At 39.5% G+C, this 22,968-nt stretch overlaps 1 protein-coding gene across 2 annotated transcripts in view; it reads right to left on the bottom strand.

The window, feature by feature from the left end:
- Window positions 1–4,355: 4,355 nt before the first annotated feature.
- Window positions 4,356–22,968, bottom strand: part of TFDP2 (transcription factor Dp-2) — a 44,769-nt gene continuing 26,156 nt past the window's right edge. The window contains exons 5-13 of one of the 2 annotated variants that reach the window (XM_041414461.1): window positions 22,699–22,820; window positions 21,154–21,201; window positions 19,847–20,009; window positions 19,173–19,319; window positions 16,924–16,992; window positions 15,140–15,291; window positions 10,641–10,807; window positions 6,818–6,923; window positions 4,356–5,911 (exon numbers count right to left, since the gene is read on the bottom strand). In XM_041414461.1, the coding sequence (XP_041270395.1) occupies window positions 5,743–5,911; window positions 6,818–6,923; window positions 10,641–10,807; window positions 15,140–15,291; window positions 16,924–16,992; window positions 19,173–19,319; window positions 19,847–20,009; window positions 21,154–21,201; window positions 22,699–22,820 (1,143 nt within the window). In that variant the 3' untranslated portion in view covers window positions 4,356–5,742. The remainder of the gene's footprint in view (window positions 5,912–6,817; window positions 6,924–10,640; window positions 10,808–15,139; window positions 15,292–16,923; window positions 16,993–19,172; window positions 19,320–19,846; window positions 20,010–21,153; window positions 21,202–22,698; window positions 22,821–22,968) is intronic. The other variant, XM_041414462.1, reaches the window with a different exon arrangement.

Here is a 22,968-nt window from a genome sequence, read left to right as displayed (position 1 = left end):
GAAGGGCTGTGGATATGTGATGCTCTTCCCTCTCTGGCTGCCTGGCTCATGTGGGCGGGCAGCACAGGAACCAGGCAGTGTGAGGGACAAGTGTTCCACTTGGTCTGGAGAGGAGAATGGGCTAAAACTAACTCATCAGTAAAGACTCAATTTGGCTTGGAAAGTTTCTGCATAGATAAGTTTGATTTGCATCTACAACTGGGTTTAAATTTGACATTGCTGTATCCTGCTCTCCCGTGCTGTCCATATATTTAAAGTACCTATGCCTGGAGAATGTTGCGTACTTAAGAATGGCATTTAAAGAAATCAGATTTAAGTGATTGCACTTTTCTAGCCAATACAGAAGACTAAGAAGAGATGCAAGTTTGGGCTGCTGGGAGGTTTCTGTATCTGCTTGGAATTATCATGGCTCTGTTGCAGATACTGACCTGACTCAGTCTGCTTTTCTTCTTAGATAAATGCAAAAGTATTTACTCCATATTGGTCCTAAGTAGGAGGCTTTCCCTTGGGATTTGGATAGTTAGATCTCAGACGTTACTTCTGACCAATTTTGAGCAAGGAATTTTGGTGTCCTGCAGCTTAGATGGTTATCCTAAATGTTGGATTCTTTGGTACTGTCAAAAATATGGAAGCAGAAAAGCAGAAAAGAAAACATTTTGGTTTTGTCTGATCTCTGGGTGGGCAGACAAGGTAGTTGTATTAAAGGTGGACAGTGACTGTACATGGATCCATGTACATGATCCATGGATGCCCCCTCAGGCACTCAGACTGAAGGAGCTGGGGGGCTCTTGCACATGCAGCTTGGCAGTGACTTGCAAGGGCAATAATCCTCTGCAGATGGAATGAACAAATGGGAGTAACATTGGTTATGGGTAGTTTTTGGCAATATACCTGGATTGGGGAGAGAAGAGTTACTCACAGCCTCTTAAAAATACCAGAAAAAATTCTAACAGTTAAACAGGAAAGAGATAATCTGATTTGGGAACTTTGTTAAGTCTAAGGAATGAGTTTCATGAAGTGTTATGTTGTCAGGATTGGGTTGTGTGAACACCTGCCAGCAGAAAATTAAGTATTTAGAGCTTTTCATGTGCCATGGTAGGTGTGTGATGTCTGCATCACAAATGATTCATTGGTGCATTGCTTGCAGTCAGAGGCTAGAAATCAAGAAGCGGCACATTTTAAACAACAAACCTCCATAAACAGGTCCTTGGCTTCTCCCTCCCCTGTTCATCACTAATGCTGCAAGAGGCACCTGAGACACCTTCAGCCTCAGAGTGACCCAACTGCAGCAGAAGGATGTCACCTCAAAGTATGGCTATTACTGGAATTTTTTAAATCACAAATTGAAAAAGCACACATAGTCTTTCCCCAGCTCATTACATCTGGTTATTTACTATAATGATGTTCCTGAGAGATTCCTGGAATGAAAAGATATAAATGAGGTGGGTCAGGCAGAAGATAGCTTGTTTTGGTTTGTTTTCTCTACACCATACCCTGTGGTACTGGCTTTGATTTTAAATGAATCCAAACCCCAAACATCTTTAACTCACTAAAAGGAAAGTCTTTACAATCAACTGCCTAGATTATTTTCAGCTGAAAAGGGCCAGTTAACTACAAAAAGGAGTTTTCCCCAGAGTTCAAATGTGGTTAAGTTTCAGCCATACTCTTGAATTAAAATGGATTTGGTCAAAGAAAAAAGAGCACTTGAAATTTTAAACCTTAACTGTGGAATTCTAAATTCAAGCATCATTTCATGTATGAAGATGAACTTGAAGGCCTCATTTTTCTTTAAAAAACCAAAAGGATTAAAATTTGGTTATTAGGCCTTTTTACCTAATGTTACTTCAGGCTGACATAGTTGATCAGCAGAAGCCCTTCTGTGGGAATTCTGTATCCTCAGCAATTTCTGGCTACTCAAAAGGATTTAGGGGTATTTGCAAGTTTAAAAATTAAAACCCCTTAACCAAAATGGAAACACCTACAGGAGGGGTTTTACTGGGTTTGTGGTGTTACTTTAAGTCATACCTTCAGTTGAGCTTATTTGCTAGATACACACACTTTCTGAGATTAAGTGGATTGTTGGCATTAATTCCAGTGTGGAAATGAGAAGACTGGTGCACTGTAATACAATTTTAAATACTAAAATCCACAAGCATTATGTTATATTTCCACATAATAGAAAAATGCTGTCTCCCACTTGTAGTTTTTCATGTAGATAGTGGAGCTGACAAGTTATTCTAAATCAAATTTATATTTTTCAAGCACCACAAAGTTAGTCCAGAAATAAAGCTGTTTAGTGCACTATAGCTATAAAGGCATTTACATACAGCATTATATTGCTTGTAGTCAAGTGCCTCCTGAATGTGTAACCAAGAGAAGAGTGTTCCAAGACACAGAAACATCACTTAAATTTGCATGAAAATGTGTTAACTTTTTCTTACATGAGGTATTATCTAGTACCAGTTGCTGCTTGAATTCTGTCAATGAATGTCAGGGGTATTGCATGAGATAGGAGATGATGATGGAACTGAATAGAAAATGGGAAAACCTGTCTTGGTCGTGACCATTTTATTGTGGAAAGTGTTTGCTGGCTCTCAGCAGGAGGGAGGGCCCGAGGGTTGAAGCAGCTGAGGATAAGCACTGCCATGAGCCCAGTGAGAGCTCTGTGGTTTGTTAATATTCTGAACCCCCTTGTTAGGCACAATTGCAGCAGCTGCATTTACCTGTTTTGTGGTTTTTGTGTCTTTTTTAAATATGGCAGCTAAGATCACCTGGAATGATTGAAAAGTTTGCCTGAGATCATACACAGGTGACTGTGGCTGGATCAAGTCCCAAATTTTCCTAGTTCTCAGGCTTTAGTGTGGCCACAAGACTGCAGTGCTTCAGTTGAGCTTCATCTGCAACTGGTACTTGGCACAAAGAAGCCCAAGGAAAGAATTTACTTTTGAAGTCTCTTCTAAATGTTCTAACTTGTTTTGTCCTTTGTATTCAACTGGTCCAGGAAAAATAACTTTTGAAAGCTTAGTTCAACTGTCAAATAAATGTTATGTGCACCCATATTTTTTATGCTTTATTTTTAAATTTGATAGTTTGATGTTTGCCAGAAAGCAAGCAGCTGTGCAGGCTGCAGCTTTGAAGGGCACAGACATCAATGGAGGAAGGGTGTCACTGGAGATCTTCCCCCTGTAAAGCAGAAAGCCCACTGACTGCTAATAAAATACATTCCATTTCTGGGCTGGAAGCCTTTTTTTGCCAGGTTCTTATAGTTCAAAGTGCTGCTCTTTAGGAACTGTTTAGTGTTTTGCTGTTTTTTCTTTTTACACCAATCTTGAGTGGGGATTGTGTGTAAAAGTTAAATGTGTCCCTAATGTATTGTTGGGGAGTGGCAGGTATAACTACTTTGGAAGATATTTTCCTCTTAGAGAATTCCTTAGGCTCATGCATATATAAGTTACCTTTGATCTGTCCCTTCCAATGAAAGCTTACTGATAGGGCAGTTTTAAAAAAACAATGGGTTTTTTAAGAATGAAAGTGATGGGCTGTTTAAATGAAATGTCAATCATGAAGCTGACAATTCCATGGTAATATGTGTGAAGTACCTGTTCCCTTCTCCTCCCCTTTCAAAAGTGAGCCGCTTGGCTCAATGCACTGACTCTCTCAGCAAGAGTATTTTTTTGTATCTGTAAAGCTTTTCTGGTATGGAGGTAGTGTTACAGATTCGGTGGAAGTGAGGGGGTGTAAAGCCCTCAGTCTGCTGTTGCCTGCGAGCCATGAGCGGCACAGAATGGTCTGAACAGTCTTGCCCCAAGGGCAAATACCACAGCAGGCATTTTAGTTTGTGCATTTGCTATTCATGTCTGTAAAACAGATAGCTCAGTCAAGAGCCATACCTACATACTGGTGCTGCCCTCAGGTACTCCTCACCTGCAGGAGTTTGAACTAACTGTGAGAAGTTTCTCTCTGGACGCTTCAGTTTGTAATCAGCATACAGGTGGTGCTTGTCTACGTGTCCCAGTTCGACCTGTCCTGTGAGCAGCCAGCCCTGGGCTAACTCCTGCACACGGCCAGGCAGCTCTTGAGCTGGAGCCTCATTTTCTCTTTGTAGCTCAGACTTGGTGCTTTTGGATCTTGCTGGCCTGAGTGAGTGCAGGTTTGGCTGTAGAAGATGAAGTGGACGCAGGCCAGGCTGTGAGAGTGACGCTGCCAGCATCAGGGGGAGCTGCTGCCATTGCTCAGGCGAGCAGCAGCACAAGCTGCCTCATCCCCAGTGCAGGAACAGCCAGGACAGCCAGGACAGCTGAGACACGGGGCAACCCCTACCACAGTGGGAAAACTGGAAAGTTCAGGAACAGCCAGGACAGCCAGGACAGCTGAGACACGGGGCAACCCCTACACACAGTGGGAAAACTGGAAAGAGTCACCTCGTGAAAAATAGTTAACTTAGAGGCTAGGCCAAGTCCTGGGCACTGGAACACCATGGGAAGAGCACATTTACAGTGTATTTTGCATTGATATTCGAGGTTTTGGGTTTTTTTAAAGGTCTTTGTGATTGGATGAGATGTTAGCTATGGAAAACACACAGCCTCCTGCTGCAAGTCTAACAGTTCACATGGGATATGTGTTGGGTAACTTGAGCCACAGATCATTTTACATGGTTTGATACAACTTCCAAAGGTGCATCAAGGTGAGTGCAACTGAAGTTACTGATAAGAAAGCCTGTCAGAATCCAAGCTGACCAGAATGCAAAACATGAAATGATGTATTGTTGAATTTTTTTTTCCTAAGAACCTCAGCCAATGACTTTAAAAGTTATGTGAGCTGCCCACCCCAAATTTGAAAAGACTGCCTCAAAAACACACTGCCTGAGATCCTTAACATGGTGGGAGGCCTTTTTTAAAAAAAAACAAGACATGCTCTGACATCAAAGGGATTATATAAAGTTAGAACAGTAAAGGAGAAGCTACACTAAATACGCTGTAATCTAGAAATACAGTTTTTTAACTTAATTTCCTTGAAAAAAGCTGGTGCAGAGAATACTGGTTTTTTTCCTGACTGTTTTAATAATGGCTAAGAATAATCACTTATAATAAATTAGACCTGCAATATAAATGAACATATGAACCTTTTATACTAATGTTTCTTGTTACTTTTAGAGTATCTAAAATGGATATAAACTATTTCAAGATTCATTTAATCACTTGCAATTTATATTACTTTAAGAATCCTCTATACAGCAAGTTGAACAGAAAAAAGCAAACATTTTAACAGCCCCTTTTCCCTATAACCACTTTCATACAAGATAGTTTTAAATAATGATTTTAGCACATTTGTGTGTGCTCTCTCCCCCTTTTTCTGAAGGTAGCACAGCCAAAAGACAACACAAGAATTGGCTTTTACTGACTGAACTGTTTTCTTCTCCATCTGAAAAAGACAAGGGGAAGACAAAGCCTTGAGTCCCAAAATGGAAAAGATGATCTTAAGGTTTACTTTGCCAAATCTCCAGGGACTTTGTTCTTTTCCTCATTTATAGTTTATAAAACCCACTTTGCTCTGTCTCTGCATGTCACTCTGTGTTCAGTTACACAATTCTTCAATTTCATCTATGGATAAACTTGTTTTGAAGCTTCCATTTTGGTTCACCAAACACAGTGCAAACCAAGGCAAGCAACCAGTAAAATCCAAACAGGAACTCCCATTAAGAATATTTGAGCAGCATTTTGTATATTCCATTTTCTACTGTCCTCATTCTGGGGAGGAAGAATCCTCATCTTCATCCTCTTCATCTTCCTCGTTGAAGGAGCAGGGTGTCTCCCCCCGGGACGCTGCACTGCTGGACTGCTGACTGCTAGGGGCAAGCAGCTGCCCAGTTGCTAAGGCCACTTCAGCATCCAAACACAACCCTGGATTCTCACTAGCAAGACAACAGAAAGGGTGAAGTTTAGAGGGTTTCTCATGAGGTTTTAAGGTTTTTCTTTTTGGCCTCAGCTTTTCCTTTAGTTGAAGAAATGCTACCAACAAGGAAAAATCCCAAAGTGTCACAGTAAACAGCTATTAGTTAGGAGAGTTGATGAAACATTGGAAAGTCGCATAAAAAAGAATATTGGGTGACTTCCTTTTTTTTTTTTTTTTCCATAATCTAGTAGAATTGCTTAAGCTGAAGAAAAATAAAAGGAAATCCACCACAGTTTCATTACTACACAGAAATTTTGCAATATAAAATGAAGCTGTTAATTGCTATGAGAAGGAGCCTGCTCCAAAATAATAATCCCTATAATAATCCCTATTTCCATTTTTTATGGTACAGGTACCCTCCAAGCAAAGTCTGGCTGATTAGATGTATTTAAGGTTGGGGTTTTGTGCATGGTGTTTTTTTGTTTGGTTGTTGGTTTTTAATTTTAAATTCTTAAGTTGTGTGAACTAAACTTCTTTCATGAGAGCTTAAATTGCAGTGCATTTAAAGCAGACATTGTTATGCATTCTTCAGAAAAATTACCAGGCTTTTATCCACATGTAATTATCTATCTGTAGTCCATGCCCAGGCAGGAATTTAAGGTTAATCAGGAAAAGGGGCTTTAAAGTGATTCTATTCTTATGAAACATAGATACAAAATAGCTGGCATGTTCAATGTTCAAAGCATGTTGATTTGACCTTTCAAATATAATTTTCCTTCAAGCAAGACAGAGACTTTTTCACAATCAAAATCAGCCATGATAATATCTCCATTCCTGCATGCAAATGATATGAAATAGCAGGGTTACTGAAGTACCACAAGCATATATAACTATTCTTGAATAAAAAAAAAAATATTTTATTTACCTTGATTTAGCATTGTAAGTGCCTCCAGCTGCCTCGAAATGGGAAACTGCTTGTGCTGAACTTGAAAGTAACCCTTGGTTTATCCATGAAAATCCTGCAGACATATCTAGGAAAAAGCATAACTATTTATGATAGTTACTTACATTTTTAAACTTTGCATTCTCTTTGCAGTTAGGATCCCTTAATTTAGGTTAGAAGGTACCAGTAGCTTGAATTTTATACTGTAGATGTATCCTGTTTAATCAAGATGAAATGATATCCTGTGTTTGTAGGTACACTTAAGCCTTGCACTCAGCTTTTCCCTGTCTCTGAAGAAGATTCACCTGGCTGGTGGCTGTATGCATTCACAGGTATCTGAAATGAGTTCTGGAGTCCTTCATGGAAACTTACTGCCACAGCCTGATCCTGTGAAATGCCCAGACAGCACCAAGTGCCTTGGCTGCCCCAGCTGATGAAGGTACAAAAGGAATGGTATTTATTTGGGTTTGAGATAGTGCAGTGAAGCCACCCAGGCAGCCCGTGTGTTGCTGTGTGTGTTCCAGTGGCCAAAGGCAGTTTCAGCCTGGTGCTCTCATGGCTGCCTGTGGGGCAGCCTCCTCACCCACCCTCCCCCAGGCAGAGCTGGGCAGCAGCTGTGAACATGCACAGACCATGGCAAAGGGCTGGTGCCAAGAATGGAAGAGAGAGCCTGTTGTACACTGCACATGAGACACAAAAGGCCCTCTCCTCCCTAGGGATAGGAAATGGGAGGGTTAAGACCATTCAAATGGTCTGGCAATAATGCCAAATTTCTTTAGGTACTTTGTTAAAAGCCCCCTGAGAGATGTGAAGAGGCTGCTTACAACCCCCACAGTACTTGTTTTCAAATTCCCTAACAAGTTATGCCTGTCAGGTGTTGCCAGTTATGCACATTTCTGCCAAGAAAATCACCAAACCAAGTCTATTGACCCAATTACATTTATGGGATTTTTTTTGTTTTTGGTGTGTGTGTTTTTAATTTGTTTCTTAGATAAGGAATTTCTATTCACCTACCCAAATTCTATCTCGATACAAAGTTGACATCAAAACAAAGTTACCAAGACTGTCTAGTTCTTTTCCATGGTACTTGCATGTGGTTCCAGCTGGATGCATTAAATCAGAAGTTAGAGTCCTTACTGTTAAATTCTCTGCCTAACCAATCCGCTGTTTTAGACAGCACAGTGGCACTAACTGGGACTGTACTACTCATAATTATCTAGAATTGTTCTGCAACAGCAGGTAAGAGGAATAACTGTGTTTGTTACATACACATTCTCATTTGTCTTTCTGTGTCCTTGTCAAGCTTTGGTTCCTCTGGATTTGGCAGTGCTGCCTAGCACAGGGACTGTTTTAAGCAGGTTGACACAGCCATGTAAATTGGCTCACCATCCACTGGGATGGATCCACAGGCTACTTTGGTTTGTGCTATGGAAAGCTATTGCAGCAAGTAATGAAATGTCATGGTACAAAGCAAGGCTCGCAAGGGTGGTTCTTGGCAGCAGTCCTGGGACATTACAGCAAACCTTGATAAGTGGCAGTTTTAGGGTGATCTCTGAGGACAGAATAGATAAGAACAGTTAAATGTGGATGGAGCTCCATGTCTTTCATCAAGATTGCCCTAAATGCAGGTTTCATGTTACAGAGAACATGTTCTCACAGCTTCCTCCTGTCTGTGCAGGAGGAGGCTAAACCGTTTGGAATGACTGCATTGTATTTAGACTAATAGAGCTGTACCATAGTGTCGTTCCCAGGTGTTTTGAAGGAGTGTACCTGTGTGTACATGTTTAATATTTCAGAAGAATAACAAGACACTGCTAGTAATCTTGTGGTTTATAAACTGGATAATAGCTCATTAATTTTCTTTTTGAAGAGCAAAGTAGAAGCATGGCAAAAAGGTGTTTTATAAAAGCATATCCCTGCCTTGTATTTTCATTGCCTTATATTTCCAAATATAATACATATTTCAATAATATAATATATATTTCAATTTTCCACTGGTCTCTGAGGAGCAAGGGATAAGAAGTTTGTGAAAGATGGGGAGCTGAAGCCATGTATGGTAAAAAATGTCAAAACAGAAGTGTGCCTACAATGAAAAGACATTTCTTCTGGCAATGTAGGTCAATTACTAATAGCTACACTTAAAACCAGGGAAAGAAGTCTGAGAAAACTTTCCCATGGTGGTGCAGTCCAATCTAGTAGTGGCATTGTTATGTACTAGGCATGTCTTGTAGCAGATACAGATTTCTTGGTAGAAATATATACGTTATTTGAGAGGGCTCTAAAGCAACACCCTCAGCAATAGCTTTAGCAGTTAATGCACAAATGCTGCATGGGAGTGTTGTTGACATCTGAACAAACTCGCTCAGGCAGTGGGTGCTCTTAGCTCTTTAGTTCCATCTCCAGCCCATTTTCTAGTCATGGCTAATTACACAGGTAAAGAGCAGAGCACTTCTTCACACAGGGAAAAAAGCCAAGTCCTAAACTGGACCGCTTTGCTCACTGCCTTAGTGGGATACATAAGGTGAGATGTTGTTACCCCAACTGTTAGTGCCTCAGAAATATTATTTCCTGCAGATTTTTAAAAATCTGCACCTTCATTTCTAGTAGTCACAATTCAAATAACAAAGGTGGGACTTGGTTTTGTGTTAAGTGCCTGTAGGATGTGCACAGCCCAAAAAAGAGAAATGTTGCTCCGGCTGCTGTTCTGCGAGTTTACGCTTGTCCCAGGCAGTGAAGTGTTTCTGCTCACCCAGCAACCTCACTCCCACCTTTCCACTTGAGCTGTTCTGCTTGGAGCCCTTTGCTGCACAGTTCTACTTGTTCAGTTGTTGCAAACTCATCTGCCAGACAAAGCCTGCAGTTTAGTACCAGGAACTATCTCAGGGAGAGCACATGGGAAAGCACCTGAGTCAAAATGCAGAAATGGGCACGAATGTATAATTAGGATTGTGTTCTTGGGATGCCCTCTTAAGCTGGGGCAAGTGTCATGTTTTAGACATTGTCAGTTATGACAGTCAAGCAACAGGAAAGTGTGTTAGAAAAAAATGTACGATACACAGAATCTTTTTGTCTAGGAGGTCAATATGCCTTAGCTTCTGCTGATTTCAGTCTCTCTCTCTCTACCCCATTAATTGGGTAACACTTCCTTTACAGATGAAGTCCCTCCAGAAACTTAAAAAAAATGCTGATTTAAGTTTAAGCTTCAGTGCAGCAAGAAGAATACACTGACAATAACCATAGGAAGTGATAGCAAATTTTGGCAGCTCTAGTCCAGTGATGGACTGAAGGAGTTCTAGTCTTGCACGAGCTGTTCAAACAGGGGAGGTAAAAGCCTCTGCCTGGAACACCTGTCCTGAAGTCTTTGGACTTGCTTTATTTAGAGAAGCTTAGTTCTCAGGTGGCACCTGCTGGCTTCTGAGGGATTACACCCGACCAGTTCAAGATGCTCTTTTTCTTTCCTTTTCCTCAGCTTGGGAAGAGCTGCCTTATTCCAGTTTGCACTTCCATACATTCAGTTACACAAAATTAATACTAACACATGAAAATTTGTTCTTGGTGTCAACTTAGTTATCTAAGAAATAATTTCTTCATAATGCAGCTCACACATCACACTGTTATAAATCAGTGTGCATTAAGTCAACAGGACAACTAAGATAATTCCAAAATTAACAGTAAAACGACTGGTTCATGTACCAACCCTACTAATTCCCACAAACCCTGAAATTTGCATATGTAAGTTAATATAATTAAATTTGCTTCAGTTAAGTAAGGTTATAGATTTGATCAGGAACAATATTTAACTTACCTGTGATGTAGCCTTCTAAAGCTTTTGGCACCAGTGATTTTGCAGTTCTTAGGTCCTCAGCTGAGCATTTGCCTGCTTCGAGCCCAAAGGACATTCCCATTCTCTTCAGCACCTCGCTGTCATCATGAATCTCAAAAGTATTATCGAAATTAAAGAGGTATTCAAATCTGCATATAAAAAATTAAAAGTGAGATGATTCTGAAAAGAGCACAGCTGAGCTCTTCTTGCCTGTTCTTTCTCTGGTGGTTTTGGCATGTACTAAGGGTTAGCATCTGGAGTCCTGGTTTTCTGTAAAGGGTCCTTAAGGAAAGAGAAGTGCAATAAATGCTTTTTCTCTTTTCTATGACTGGCATGCCTAGAGGTTTAAAATGGCACATTCTCAATTAAAATAACTTCACCAGTGCAGGAACAAAGTTTAAAATTTTCTACCTCATTAAGTAGATTCAGAGGGGAAGAGGGAGGCCTTAATTAAACATGAACCTTCACCCAATAAGGTCACCTGAAGCCCTGTCACTAAAATAACTATTTTGTTTTTCTGCTTTTACATTTCACTTTCTGTTCTAATGTGCAACTCTCCTCCTGTGAACTGACCTATTTACTCTGGTATAATTTTCCTTCTTTGGATGCAGCTAGAAAAGCAGTCTGTTCAGAGTCTTGTGTGTTCACAACTCACCATTTCTGCTGCAGGACCCTCAAAATGTTTTTAACCACATATAGAAGTGGAAATTGAGATATAAACTTCAGACAGCTTTAAGAAATGCAGGGCCATTTAGGCTGGCCTTACACTGTCATCACAGGTATTAAAAGCCTGGACAGTTCTGGTCTGTAAAATAAAGCTTAGTTTCCAGTACCTCCTTTCCTGCTGACAAAATTTTTATCCTTGGAAAAGCAACTCATCTGTGAGATACAGTCTTTAAAAGATAACTGACTGGTGGGTCTTCCATTATCTCTCCAAGCTCTTGTCACATGTCATTTTTCTTGCTAGGTTGTTTTCTAATCTTATTTTCTTATATCTGAACCAGGAAACTTGGAAGCTTTACAGCTCTTGAGTTTATACACAGAATTTTTAATTTGTAATCTAATGCTTTGTGCTGGGTGAAATTGTCAGTTACACACAGCATTTCTTCTGTGACTCATACCATATTACTTGTAAAACCTATTGTTTATGTACCTTTATTTATTTCAGCATAATCACATTAAGAGGGAAAATAAGATGTGTTGTTATAATTTCAACCAGTACAATTACATTGCTGCTGCCTAAACTGGCACAGCTCAGTGCCATACCGAGCTACTACCAGCAAGCTGTAATTACTGACTCGTAACTGAATTCCAATTTATGGCACAGGACCAAAAGCTGCATTTATTGATAGCTCTGCAATTCTCCCATGTGTTGTGGCCAAATACTGGATATTAGAAAGAAAGGTAACTTATTGTCCTTTCCCAGCAAGTTTCCAAATTGAGAAATTTACAGTCTCCAGTATTTTTTCAGTTTAGTTTCTAGCAGCCTGCAGTCACTGATACAAGAAATCCCTACACTTCTATTTTGCTGTTAACAGCTTTTTGAGGATTTTCTTTCAGGCACTCGACATGACCCCCTTCTGAACTTATGTAAACTTTTAGCGTGAACAAAATAAACTATTACTACTTGCATAGAGCGTTACAAAACCCTTCTTTTTGTCATCACCTGGTATCTTCTCTTAATGTCTCTCAATTTAATAAACACCTATGTGTAGCTACTGTCTATACATGTTCTGCATATCACTCAAGATTTTTGAGACACCTGGGAAGCCACTGTCCTCTCCTTTCTAGGCCAAAGAGCCCATCTGTTCTGTCTGTCAAAGCCCTTCCACAGCCTCAGTCCTTCTTGCTGCCCTCCTGTGTCTCTCTTGGTTATGCCATAATTTTTCCAAGAACATGAGAGTGTGTAGTATTCCAGATATAAAGCACTAGATGTATCTAGCTTTACATTGTAGTCCTTGCTGGTTTTCCTAGTAATTCCCAGCATGATTTCAGCTGTTACTGAGAAATCAACTTTATTTCTCACAGGAATCACCTGCTGGGCTACCATGTTATTACTCACTACTACAAGCCAGGGCCAGAGGCTATTGATACTGTGTATGCAAAGTTTGGGTACACTTTCAGTCCCTTTCCCATGCTAAGTGCAAATTTGATCACCAGTGATTTTAATCGGGATTTTCTGCTGCCACAGGCAATTCTTTCTGTAAGGGTACAAGAGGCCACTTCCTACATGTTCTTGCTAATATACAGCATTGTATCTCCAGTGCTGTACAAAATCTTGTGCATTTCCCCTTAGAGATGTTCTAATTTTCCAAGTTTCTGATACATCTATTGTGCCTGAATGCTTGTTTAAAACAAGGTATTCTGGTTACTTTTTCTTTTTCCTAGGACCAACAGCATTTATACAGAAGTACCATATACACTAAATATATTTTTAAATATATTTAGTGTATATGGTACTTCTGTATAAATGCTAAAATAAATATGGTACTTCTGTATAAATGCTAAAAATATTAAATATATTTTTCCTGTTTAAATGGGACTTATTCAGCTGCCTCATCTTTAAAATTAGTTCTTAACTACTTCCTTTTTACCTGAAGACTTTGCTTTTCCTACTCCAACTTCAGAAATGTTATTCCCAGCATGCTTCTTGGCACCCATCTACCTTCTCAAACCCTAAACAAAACTTGCCCAATAACTTATCTTTTTTTTTTTTTTTTTTTTATTTGTGAGACATTTCACTCTGTTTTGGCTGTTCATGCATAGGAAAACAGGAGAAAAACCTATTTTCCTTCTGATACTATATCACCCTTATATGTATGACATTTTCAAGCAATTACTTTCCTTTAGAAGTTCCTCTGTAAATTCAGTTTTGAGTAGCTAATGCTGTGAGCTTAGCTCTTCATTGGACTTACTAACATCAGTACTTTATATAAATGTTGTTTGGAGAAGAAAATGGACACCCCTTAAAAAGTGGCTTTCTGTCTGGAATCAAGTGCAGAGCAAGCCTCAAGCTGAGCAGTGATGGAGTCAGGCAGCAGAAATACCCTCCAATTAACTCCAGACTGGGACTTCTCCAAACCAAGTCACCACCTTTGCTAACTGCCTTATTTAGCAGATCAGTGTAACAGTGGTTAAAACAGAGCAGTTTCTGGCACTGTTTACCCATTACTGCTGCCACCAATTAGTTGCACAAATAATAACCCCAGTGGAAAGCTGGCTTAATTTGGGTTGTACACTTAATGACCTCCAGGTGACATACTACCACAGCTGAGTTATATAAATTAAAGTATCAACAACTTCAATGATTTTGGTGTGCTCACTTTAGTAAGAGTGTTTTCACACAGCTGGAGAGCACAGATGCATGTTACACTGCTCTGGATCCCAAATGCCAGATTAATCTCTGACAACTCAAAGCAGCAGTTCTGAAGTTTTAGTATGAAATTGTTCTACTTTTTAACAACTTCAAACCTAAATGGAGAGTCCTGTTTAAAAGAGCAGGAAGACCTTTATAGTGAGACTACAGAACAAGGGTATAATTATGCTAAATCAAAAATAATTTCCTAGAATTCCTAACTTCCTGAACTGCAGTTCTCATGAGAGCATTCCACAAGTTTTGTGACAGAATATATTGGACTTCAGCCTAATTTTCTACAAAAATTCAACTTTTAATAGTATTGCTGTTTTGCATGCTGGTGCATGGGTTACTAGAGTCTGTCTGTTTTTGCTGTGTGATTGACTTGAAGTTCAGTACAGGATTTGCATACCACAGAGTGAAATCTGTAAGCTACAGTATTAGAGCAAAGCCAGCTATTTTCAGCTAATAAACTGATTGTGAGCCGATTACCAATTAACGTAACAGCACCTCAAACTTCAGCCACATTTTCACAGGATGAAGAGTACAAGCACCCACAATTACCTAACTGGAAGATTTTCAGATTAAATGTGAATGCAACTGTAGCAGTTTGCTCACAAAGACAATATTACAAATTTCTGTATCTTCTCTTTCAGAGAACTTTTTGCTGTTAAAAACACTTTCAAAGTTGTTATCATCACCTGGAGTATGTTACTTTTGTGTCTCATGGGTAACGTTGTGTTTCTGCCTGTGTACATTTTTATGGCATACTAAGAGTAAGAATTCACTTGGCTGCTTTAAAAGGCAGTGCTGTCCTAGTAAATATTTTCATTCAGTTATTTTTTCTGTGTGAGGAATGCTCTTTGAAATGTCAGCTGAAGTGCCTTTTACAACCGTGAAAGTCGGCCTGTTTTAACTAGAGATTGTAAGGCAGTGTTAATAAACTCTTCCATATTATTACTGCAGTTACATTAAATATTGAAAAAAACAACAAGCAACCCCCTGAAGTGACAGTTGTGAACGTAAATAATTACTTCTAGTAAACTAGAAAAATTTCCCTCACTTGTTTGATGAAAAATTCCAGTCCAAGAAAATAAAATGATAAAAATTAATTTCATACACTCACTTATCACTTGATATGCTGCAGTCTATAACTGTTCTTTTGCTAGTGTTGACTATTAAGAAAGGCAGCTGTATTGTGGAGGTTAAAGATGGAGGGCCTTGATTTTGCTGTTCATTTTGCTGATTTCTTTGTACCAAGTTTTTAAATGCTATTTGCTGTAAAACAAAAGAAAGAAAAAATGATCACTGACAATAAAAAAGCAGACATCAGTGTTTCCAGGAAATGAAACCTCATAGGTCTTATTTACCAACTCTCAATATCTTCAGAAATTTTTTGTCAAAAAGTGAGTTGTGGCCTTACTTTCTCTTGGCACTAGTGAAGTTCACCAGGAGCAGAAGTTAAACCAAATTTTTGCACACATTTACTATTGACTGTTTCCCCTCATATTCCCTGGAGAAGAAACAAGAAAGGAGCAGTAAGGTATGCTGGAGAATGATTCCCCAATCCCTTTGAAAAGGCTCTGGAGTCAGAGGTCTTCTCTGGTACTTCTTATGTGTAACTGCCTCAGGGTAGGGGATAGCTACACTGAAACAAAAATTCCCCCACTTCCCATATCTGTATTTTTATTCTCTTTCCCTTCTCATCCATCATGTTCTTCTCTCTCTCAAAAGAATTAGTTTGGAAGTTCTCCTCTGGAAGTCATTAAGCAGATGCTGTTTGTGGCACCACTCTGCGCCTGCCGCTTTCTTGTATCTGACTGCACATGTATGAAAATGTGTGGGTTTAGGAAATGTTACCTGAGGGATTAGAAGTCAGTGTACTTACCCACCTCAGACACTGCTTATTCCATTTAAGGGGAAAAAAGATGGGTAGCCACAATCCCAAAGGATTGGTAAACCCTTTGGCAATCAGCACAATCAGGGCAATAATGACAGTTGTGGACAGTAAGGGAATCAACTCCGTTAATATTTGGACTAAAAGTTAAGAGGGCCTGAGTTGCCTGCTTTTCACTAGTGCAATTTCATGATACTGTTGGAGGAGCTACTGATGTATTGGGTCAGACAGAATCCCAGTTGTACCCTAAGCAGAGAAACAGCTTTTGATGACCAACAAAGAAACATCAGATATTTGAAAGTTTCAGTGAATATCAATTACATGAAAATTGTTTCAGTGTAGTTGAACCAGCAAAAAAATATAGCCTTATTACCTGTAATCTCATAAAATCGTTTGATTACATTTAAATTACTAAAAGTCTGCACAGACTAGAATGTTAAGAAATGCTTGTAACTATATTTATAAAATGTCACTTTCTAAACAAGATGCATTTGAAATATATTTCAGCAATTAAAGCCAAAAGTCATCTCAAAGGTATGTGACAGAAAGTAAAGGTGCTGGATTTGCCAGCCTTCCACTCTTAAGATCCAGAAATGTCTGTATTCCCCAAAACAACTCTGCACACATTTATACAAGTTCTGTTGTGAACTTCATAGCTTAGGGCAAAGAGAAAATTTGAAGAATGACTCAGGGTAGCTCTGGGGGAGCTAAGAGTCAAAAAAGGGCACTTGTGAGTTGTTCCCATTCCCACTGAGGGGGGCAAAGCTTCAGCAGAACACTTAGGAAAGCTTGTGACACACGGAGCGTGCTGGTTTACAGCAGGCAAAACTGAACCACAGAGTGTCGGCAAGAGGTTCCCCCTCCCAGAATCCAGACTGGTCACAGGGTCAAACATTTCTCCTTAGTACGTCACAGCTGTTAGTTAAATCTAGAAAGAACTTCAGAAGGCCGAACGTGTTGGATTTGCACTTGATATTTTCATTTATGGGGAAAAAAATTAAAATTAGATATACCTGCAGTAGCAGTTCTTGCAGTTGGGCTCGCTTCTGTTTTATCCTTTCAATCCGCTTCTGTTTTTCTATCTTAAAAGATAAATGTAAATGCATCAAGATACTTGGTTACCTTGTCCATTCCCTTGTGCCAAAATGAACAGCCTTTCTTTACAAATGGGGGCAAATTGCATGGGCATAAGAGTTTCTCCATTAAAAAGGTCTGGCAGACTGTAATGTCTTTCTTTGTCAACAATTTTAACTCCAGTAAGGATCTAATTGTTACAAGAGACTTTTATGTCCCCCCCATTCTGCCTCTTCTGTCTTGCACTGAGTGCAAATTGGCACCAAATCAAACACTTGCTCAAGGGGATGCTTTTTTTTTTTTTCTGTTCTGCCCTCCACTTTTTTGGAATTGTGCATGTCCCACTGTTCTCCTAGCTGCAAGCTACTAGACATAAATATATGGAGGCTGGGCTTACGATCACCTATATCTTACCCGTGACCTCCACTTTTTGTTTGACACTTGATTCAACTGACAAGACTGCAGCAACAAAAAGGGCTAGAGGTAACATTTTCTATGGGAGCACAGCTCTTGCAGCACTTCAGTTACTGCTGGCTGATGTGGCCAAGCTGCTGTACCCAGGACACGCAGGGCTGGGACAGGGCAGAGCTGACCCTGCAGGCACAGCAGTGTTTGGAAGTGTCCTCTGGGGCAATGCTGAAGAATTGGACAACAGTCATTGGGGCTGAAAGGGCTTTTTGCTCATCATCCTCTTTGGTGCCAGCACTATGTCACTGGCTCCCAAAATACTAAACTCCTAAGTAACCTTTTCATTCAAGTGCTGAAACTAAATAATATGGTCTTTTAAAACTTAGCTGGCCAAAACTCCTATCTTATTTACGAGGTTGCTTTGTGGTGGTTCCCTCCTCACACACTTTAATGTTCAACATGCATCTTTCAGTTGGCTTTCTGTGATGGGACTCTTAAAACCAGTAAGCAGTACAGATATCATTCAGGCATCGTTTCTATATAACAAGCTCTTTTTCATTGATTTTTGTGCTGGTAATCTTATTACGGATTTACATTGTAAACAGTTGCCACTTTATACAGCCTTAAAAGCAAAATTAATTCTGATTTTGACACCATGAAAATGCAGCTTTGTTATACATTCTTTTCTATTATGTCAGAGGAAGCAACATTTTTTGAAAAATATGCCTAGCTTCCATTTTGTGCATGTGTAATTAGAGCCTGAAACAGTGAATTGCATATGGTTATTGAAGATGAGATGATAAAATTCAAGTTACATATTTATAACAATAACCTATACTGGAGACAATGCATTCACATGAATGCATGCAAAATGTAGATTCATCCAGAATTAAAAAAAAACATCCTGGAGCATAATGATTGAACACATTCATTCTCCTTGGATGGATATATTTTTCAAGTTACTGTAATGGAAAAGGACAGTAAAAGCTTTTCTCTTACCACATCTAGAAAGACAATTGTTGTAAATGATCCTGCACAAAAAGAACTGTTCTGTACTGCAGAGGCACCACCCACCTTTTAAGATACCTAATGTTCAAGTGTCACAAACTGAGATGTATTTGCAGACAGCCATTACAGCATGCTGCAGTAAATACAGTGATTTGTGCTCTTTATTTATAGCACATTTGGCCTGAAGGACAGGCAACATTTGTGCATATAAATTCTGGCATCCCTGCAAAAAACACTGTAACTCTTAGAGGGCTGAAAAAATAATAACTGATAAGTAAAACTTCTTGCTTTCTCTGGCAGATCATAACTAGTATTTGACATTCCAGCAGGAATTATTTTTCAATTTAATTCCCTTTGAATTATCTTTCCAAGTACAGACATTAATAGAGAATTGGTCTCATTTTAAATGTGAACCATTTTGTGAGCATAGCTGAACCACAAATTCTTTTGACTTTCTTCTGGTTAATTCAAGGTACTACGGTCTTTAATCTTAAAAATAATCCCCGATTTAATCAATGACCATTTTTGTAAGGTACATAGCTTAGCTTTTTAAAAAAGCTAAATATAATGTATACTACATGAAACTGAACTAAGCACACACAAACATATTTTTGCAGTTTATTCCAATATCAAAATTTGTATTTCCATAGTGCACAAACATCAAAACCAATCAGGTTCAAATTAAGAAAAAAAAAATCCCTCTTCTAAAGATGAGCAAGTCAGTTACCACAACATGTGAACAAACCAGCATTTCCCATGTACCTCCCTTTACCTCTAGATTCTGACATTCCTGAGCTGAGTTTGTGGGAAGGCCGATCCATCGGATTTCCTTCTTCTCCTTTGAAATGATGTTCATTGCCATCAGGACGTTGAGGGCATCGTAAACTCTCCGTCTAATATTCTTCTGATCATAAGCCTGCTAAGAAAACAACACAACACTAATTACAACCAAAGAATTGAATTAAGAAAGGAAAACCAATTGAACACATCCTCCACAGACATGGAGAAGATCAAATGCCAAAGTGGTAGCTCTGGTCAGAGTGGTGTTAAACCACAATCCTTCATCTGTGATACCCCTTGGATACCACATGAGCATGCTTGGTTGCAAATGGAAGCTTCAGGCCTTCCTGAAGCATCTCTGCAGGAAATTCCATCATGACAAGTCTGGCACAGTTGAAAAGCCTGACAAGACCACATGTACAAGAGTAGCCTTTTCTTAAAGTTAATTATTCTGGCAGATTCCTCTACTTTGTTTAGAATTCAGAGGGAGTTCAGTTCTTCATCTTAATTCTACACTTTTAGATTTCAAAGGTTAAGTCTTTATATTTGAGAACTAGTTAAGTGAAGGAGAGTATGGACTGTGGCAGGACAGTGCAGAAACAGAATTCCACGTTAAAACAGACAAATCTCTATTGGTATAACAAAATTCACCACATATATTCTTACTGAATCAGTTGCTAGGTGGCTGTTAGAATTTGTGAATTCTGATACGAGCTCATCAGCGACTTCATTGTATGAAGTTGTTCCTTTACGTTGAACTTTTTCACAAACTTTCATTGAAAAGTGCCTCAGACCCTTCCCATTTTTATCTCCTTTCTTGCTTCTCTTACTGAAAAGAGAAAAGTATTATTTTAATACATTGATTGTTAATAAACTACTTTGTTACACAGCAAAAGGTCTGCATTTTGTAACAGAAATCTGGACTATCTAAATGAAAATAAAAGTTTTGCATCAATTTCTTGTTTCTTACAAGTTGGCAAAAAAGTGGACCAGAGCCCCTTCCCCTTCTTTGACTATTTCCAAATTGGTAGCATTTGAGCACATGCTGCTGGGAAGATGCTTAAAATTGATTTGTAATTCATATCCAGGTAGTCTCACAAAAGAACAACCAAAAAAATGATGAAAATCTCCTGGGGTGCTTATGTATCTGGAAGTCACGTTTTTGTGAAGCTCTCATGTGTGTGCCTAAAATAGAAAGGGTCAGACATCCCTATGTAATATACAGCAGGAGACACCAAACTTGGTCATTAGGGGAATTAAGGTGTGTCCATCATAGAATATATCCACATATATACATCATAGTATATACACACACACACATATATATATATATACACACATCATAGTATATATACATATATGTACATCTATTCTATGAGGTATCCATCATAGAACAGATACAAGAATCTCTTTTATGGAGAGTAAGTACATAGTCATTGGGTTTTAAGGTGCCAAATTAAGAACTGGCAAACTGTCAGGGTTATTTTCCATTCACCTTCTTCCAGAAAAGATAATGGTAATAGAAAAAAACAGGAGCAGTTGTTTTTATCACACAAACTAGATCTGGATGTGTAATTCAATAAAGCCTTTAAAAAGTTCAGCTGTTTTGTTTTTGTTTCTTTTTTCTTTTTTCTTAATTAGTCTCATGGTTTCATTTGACAATGTGTTCCAGGGAGAGCTGTTATTTTACAGAAAAAGGGCTCCTGTCAGCAGTAAAAAGCAAAAGAAACTATTAAAAAAACCAAGAATGGTTTTCAAAATTGTGAATGTATCTAAGAAAAGAGAATACAGGTAAAAGAAACAAAAAAGGGTAAAAAGGAACACCAGCAGACTAAAAAAAACCCAACACAGCTTTGATGTGAAGGAGTGAAAACTGCTGAAAGCAGGAGCTGGGCAGTTATCTTTCTGAAAGACAAATCTGAAGTAAAGCAGGTATGACTCTATACATAAAATACACACTCAGTAACACTCACCTTTCTGAAAAATCTGACTCTATAATTTCTTGAGTCCGTTTCCGCTCCCTAAGACAAGACAATTCAAACTTAAGTTGAAAGTAACATTATATCTATAGACCATAAAAATCAGTGTCTATGGGGCCTAGCTGGTTCTAGTGTTTGCTGTTGCATGTTTACTGAAAGGGAAAAATACAACACACAGAGCTTGACAAAATTTGAGGGAAGGTGGTTAGGACTTGTGGAGGAAGTTTGTGGAGCTCACTGCCAGACAAATTCTATTCCAAATTTTACCATGCTTTGTGCACAGGAATTGAGGGAAGTCACTTCACCTGGAACTACAGGAAGTGTGCTGGTGTGAGCCAGATGTCCAAAGTCCATCAAAAAGGAGAAGCTGGGCTCCTTTGAAAATTCCTATTTAAAATTCTTCCATATGGAAGAAAAATGTCTTTAAACAGTGCATAAGATATATCCTGTATTTTCAAGCCAGTGAATGTTTAGGAATCTTTAAACAAAACCCCAAGGTTAAATACTAAACGTATTCCTGTTAGAGCTGATGCATACAGAGCTGAAGACAGACTCTGAAGAAGAAGCTGCCATGAATTTTCAAAAGCAGCAGCAGGCTGCAATCACTGGCCATTCCTTATCCTCCAGGTTATTCCCACAGCAAGCAGGAGCTGCTTTCCAGCCCTGCCTTTTCCTGCGGCAGCCAACCCAAGGCAGGGCCCCAGAGCTGTGCTGAGATGGGGAACGTTGTGTCCCCGTGCTTTCCAAAGCTGGGCTCCCAGCACAGACTCACGCTGAACACCTGACACTGCTGGGAAGGAAACTAAGCAAAAATGGTGGGTTTGAAAACCTGTGCTTGAAAGCCAGCACTCTCTGGTTGTGTGATCCAGAATGCACAACCAGGCCTCTCCCTCGGCAGCACCGAAGGGATTTCTGTCCGTGGTGCTTAACGGGGCTGAGCAGCTGGGGCCAGGGCTGCCCTGGGACAGGCCTGGGCTGGCAGTGAGTGAGAGCTGTGCCCTGCTCTGCACACCAGGCTGCCAGAGCCTGTGCCAGCCCTGCCAGTGAGCGTGCTCCTCTCATTTTGGAAATAATTTGGAGTCTGTGAAGTAAACAATGGGTAAAGCAAGCAGTCTTCTGAAGTGTCTTCAGCAACAGCTCGCTACCTCAGTACAGGAATACCACAGACCCTTCCCTAAGCTCTGTTCTTCAAATGAAAATATGGCCTATTGCATGGACTTCTGCACGCATCACTATTGACTGGTCTGTCTGGAGGCATCTTGAGCCTTTTTATGGATGAAGCAAAAGATTAAGCTCATTGGAAATCCTGTGACTCAACTTGGACAGTGCACAAACAGAAGGATAGTGCTGCTTGGTGGTTGTGGTTGATGCACTGCCACAAGGCTGCTCTGGGAATCCCCACCACTGAAAAGCACATGCCATACTCCATTTAGTTGTGCAAGAACTAGAAACTGTCGGTCAGCATAGATTCAACAGTATAAATAATGGAAAAGATCAGAAAAGATGCTCAGCCATCTTTAAAGGAGACAAAAGCCTTACCCTGGGACCCAGCCGGCCGCTTCCGTTATGTGTGTCTGAGTGACCATTGCTGGAGCTGGGTTATAGGGACTCCCAATCAGAACACTCCCTGAACTGCTCAGTCTTTGTGGTGTGCTTATGATCTGTAAAATTTAGCAATAAAAACCACAGCTTTCTAAAGAAAACAGAGGTAACTGCAGCCCAAAATTCATACTAAGCATTGCATTAAGTAATAATAATAATACTGTACCAGAGGCAGTCACAGTATACAGAAGAGTATGATAATAACAA

Source organism: Onychostruthus taczanowskii, unplaced genomic scaffold (genome assembly GCF_017590055.1).
Source record: "Onychostruthus taczanowskii isolate IOZ18803 unplaced genomic scaffold, ASM1759005v1 scaffold45, whole genome shotgun sequence".
Taxonomy (NCBI): domain Eukaryota; kingdom Metazoa; phylum Chordata; class Aves; order Passeriformes; family Passeridae; genus Onychostruthus; species Onychostruthus taczanowskii.
This window is presented reverse-complemented; position numbering and strand designations above follow the sequence as displayed.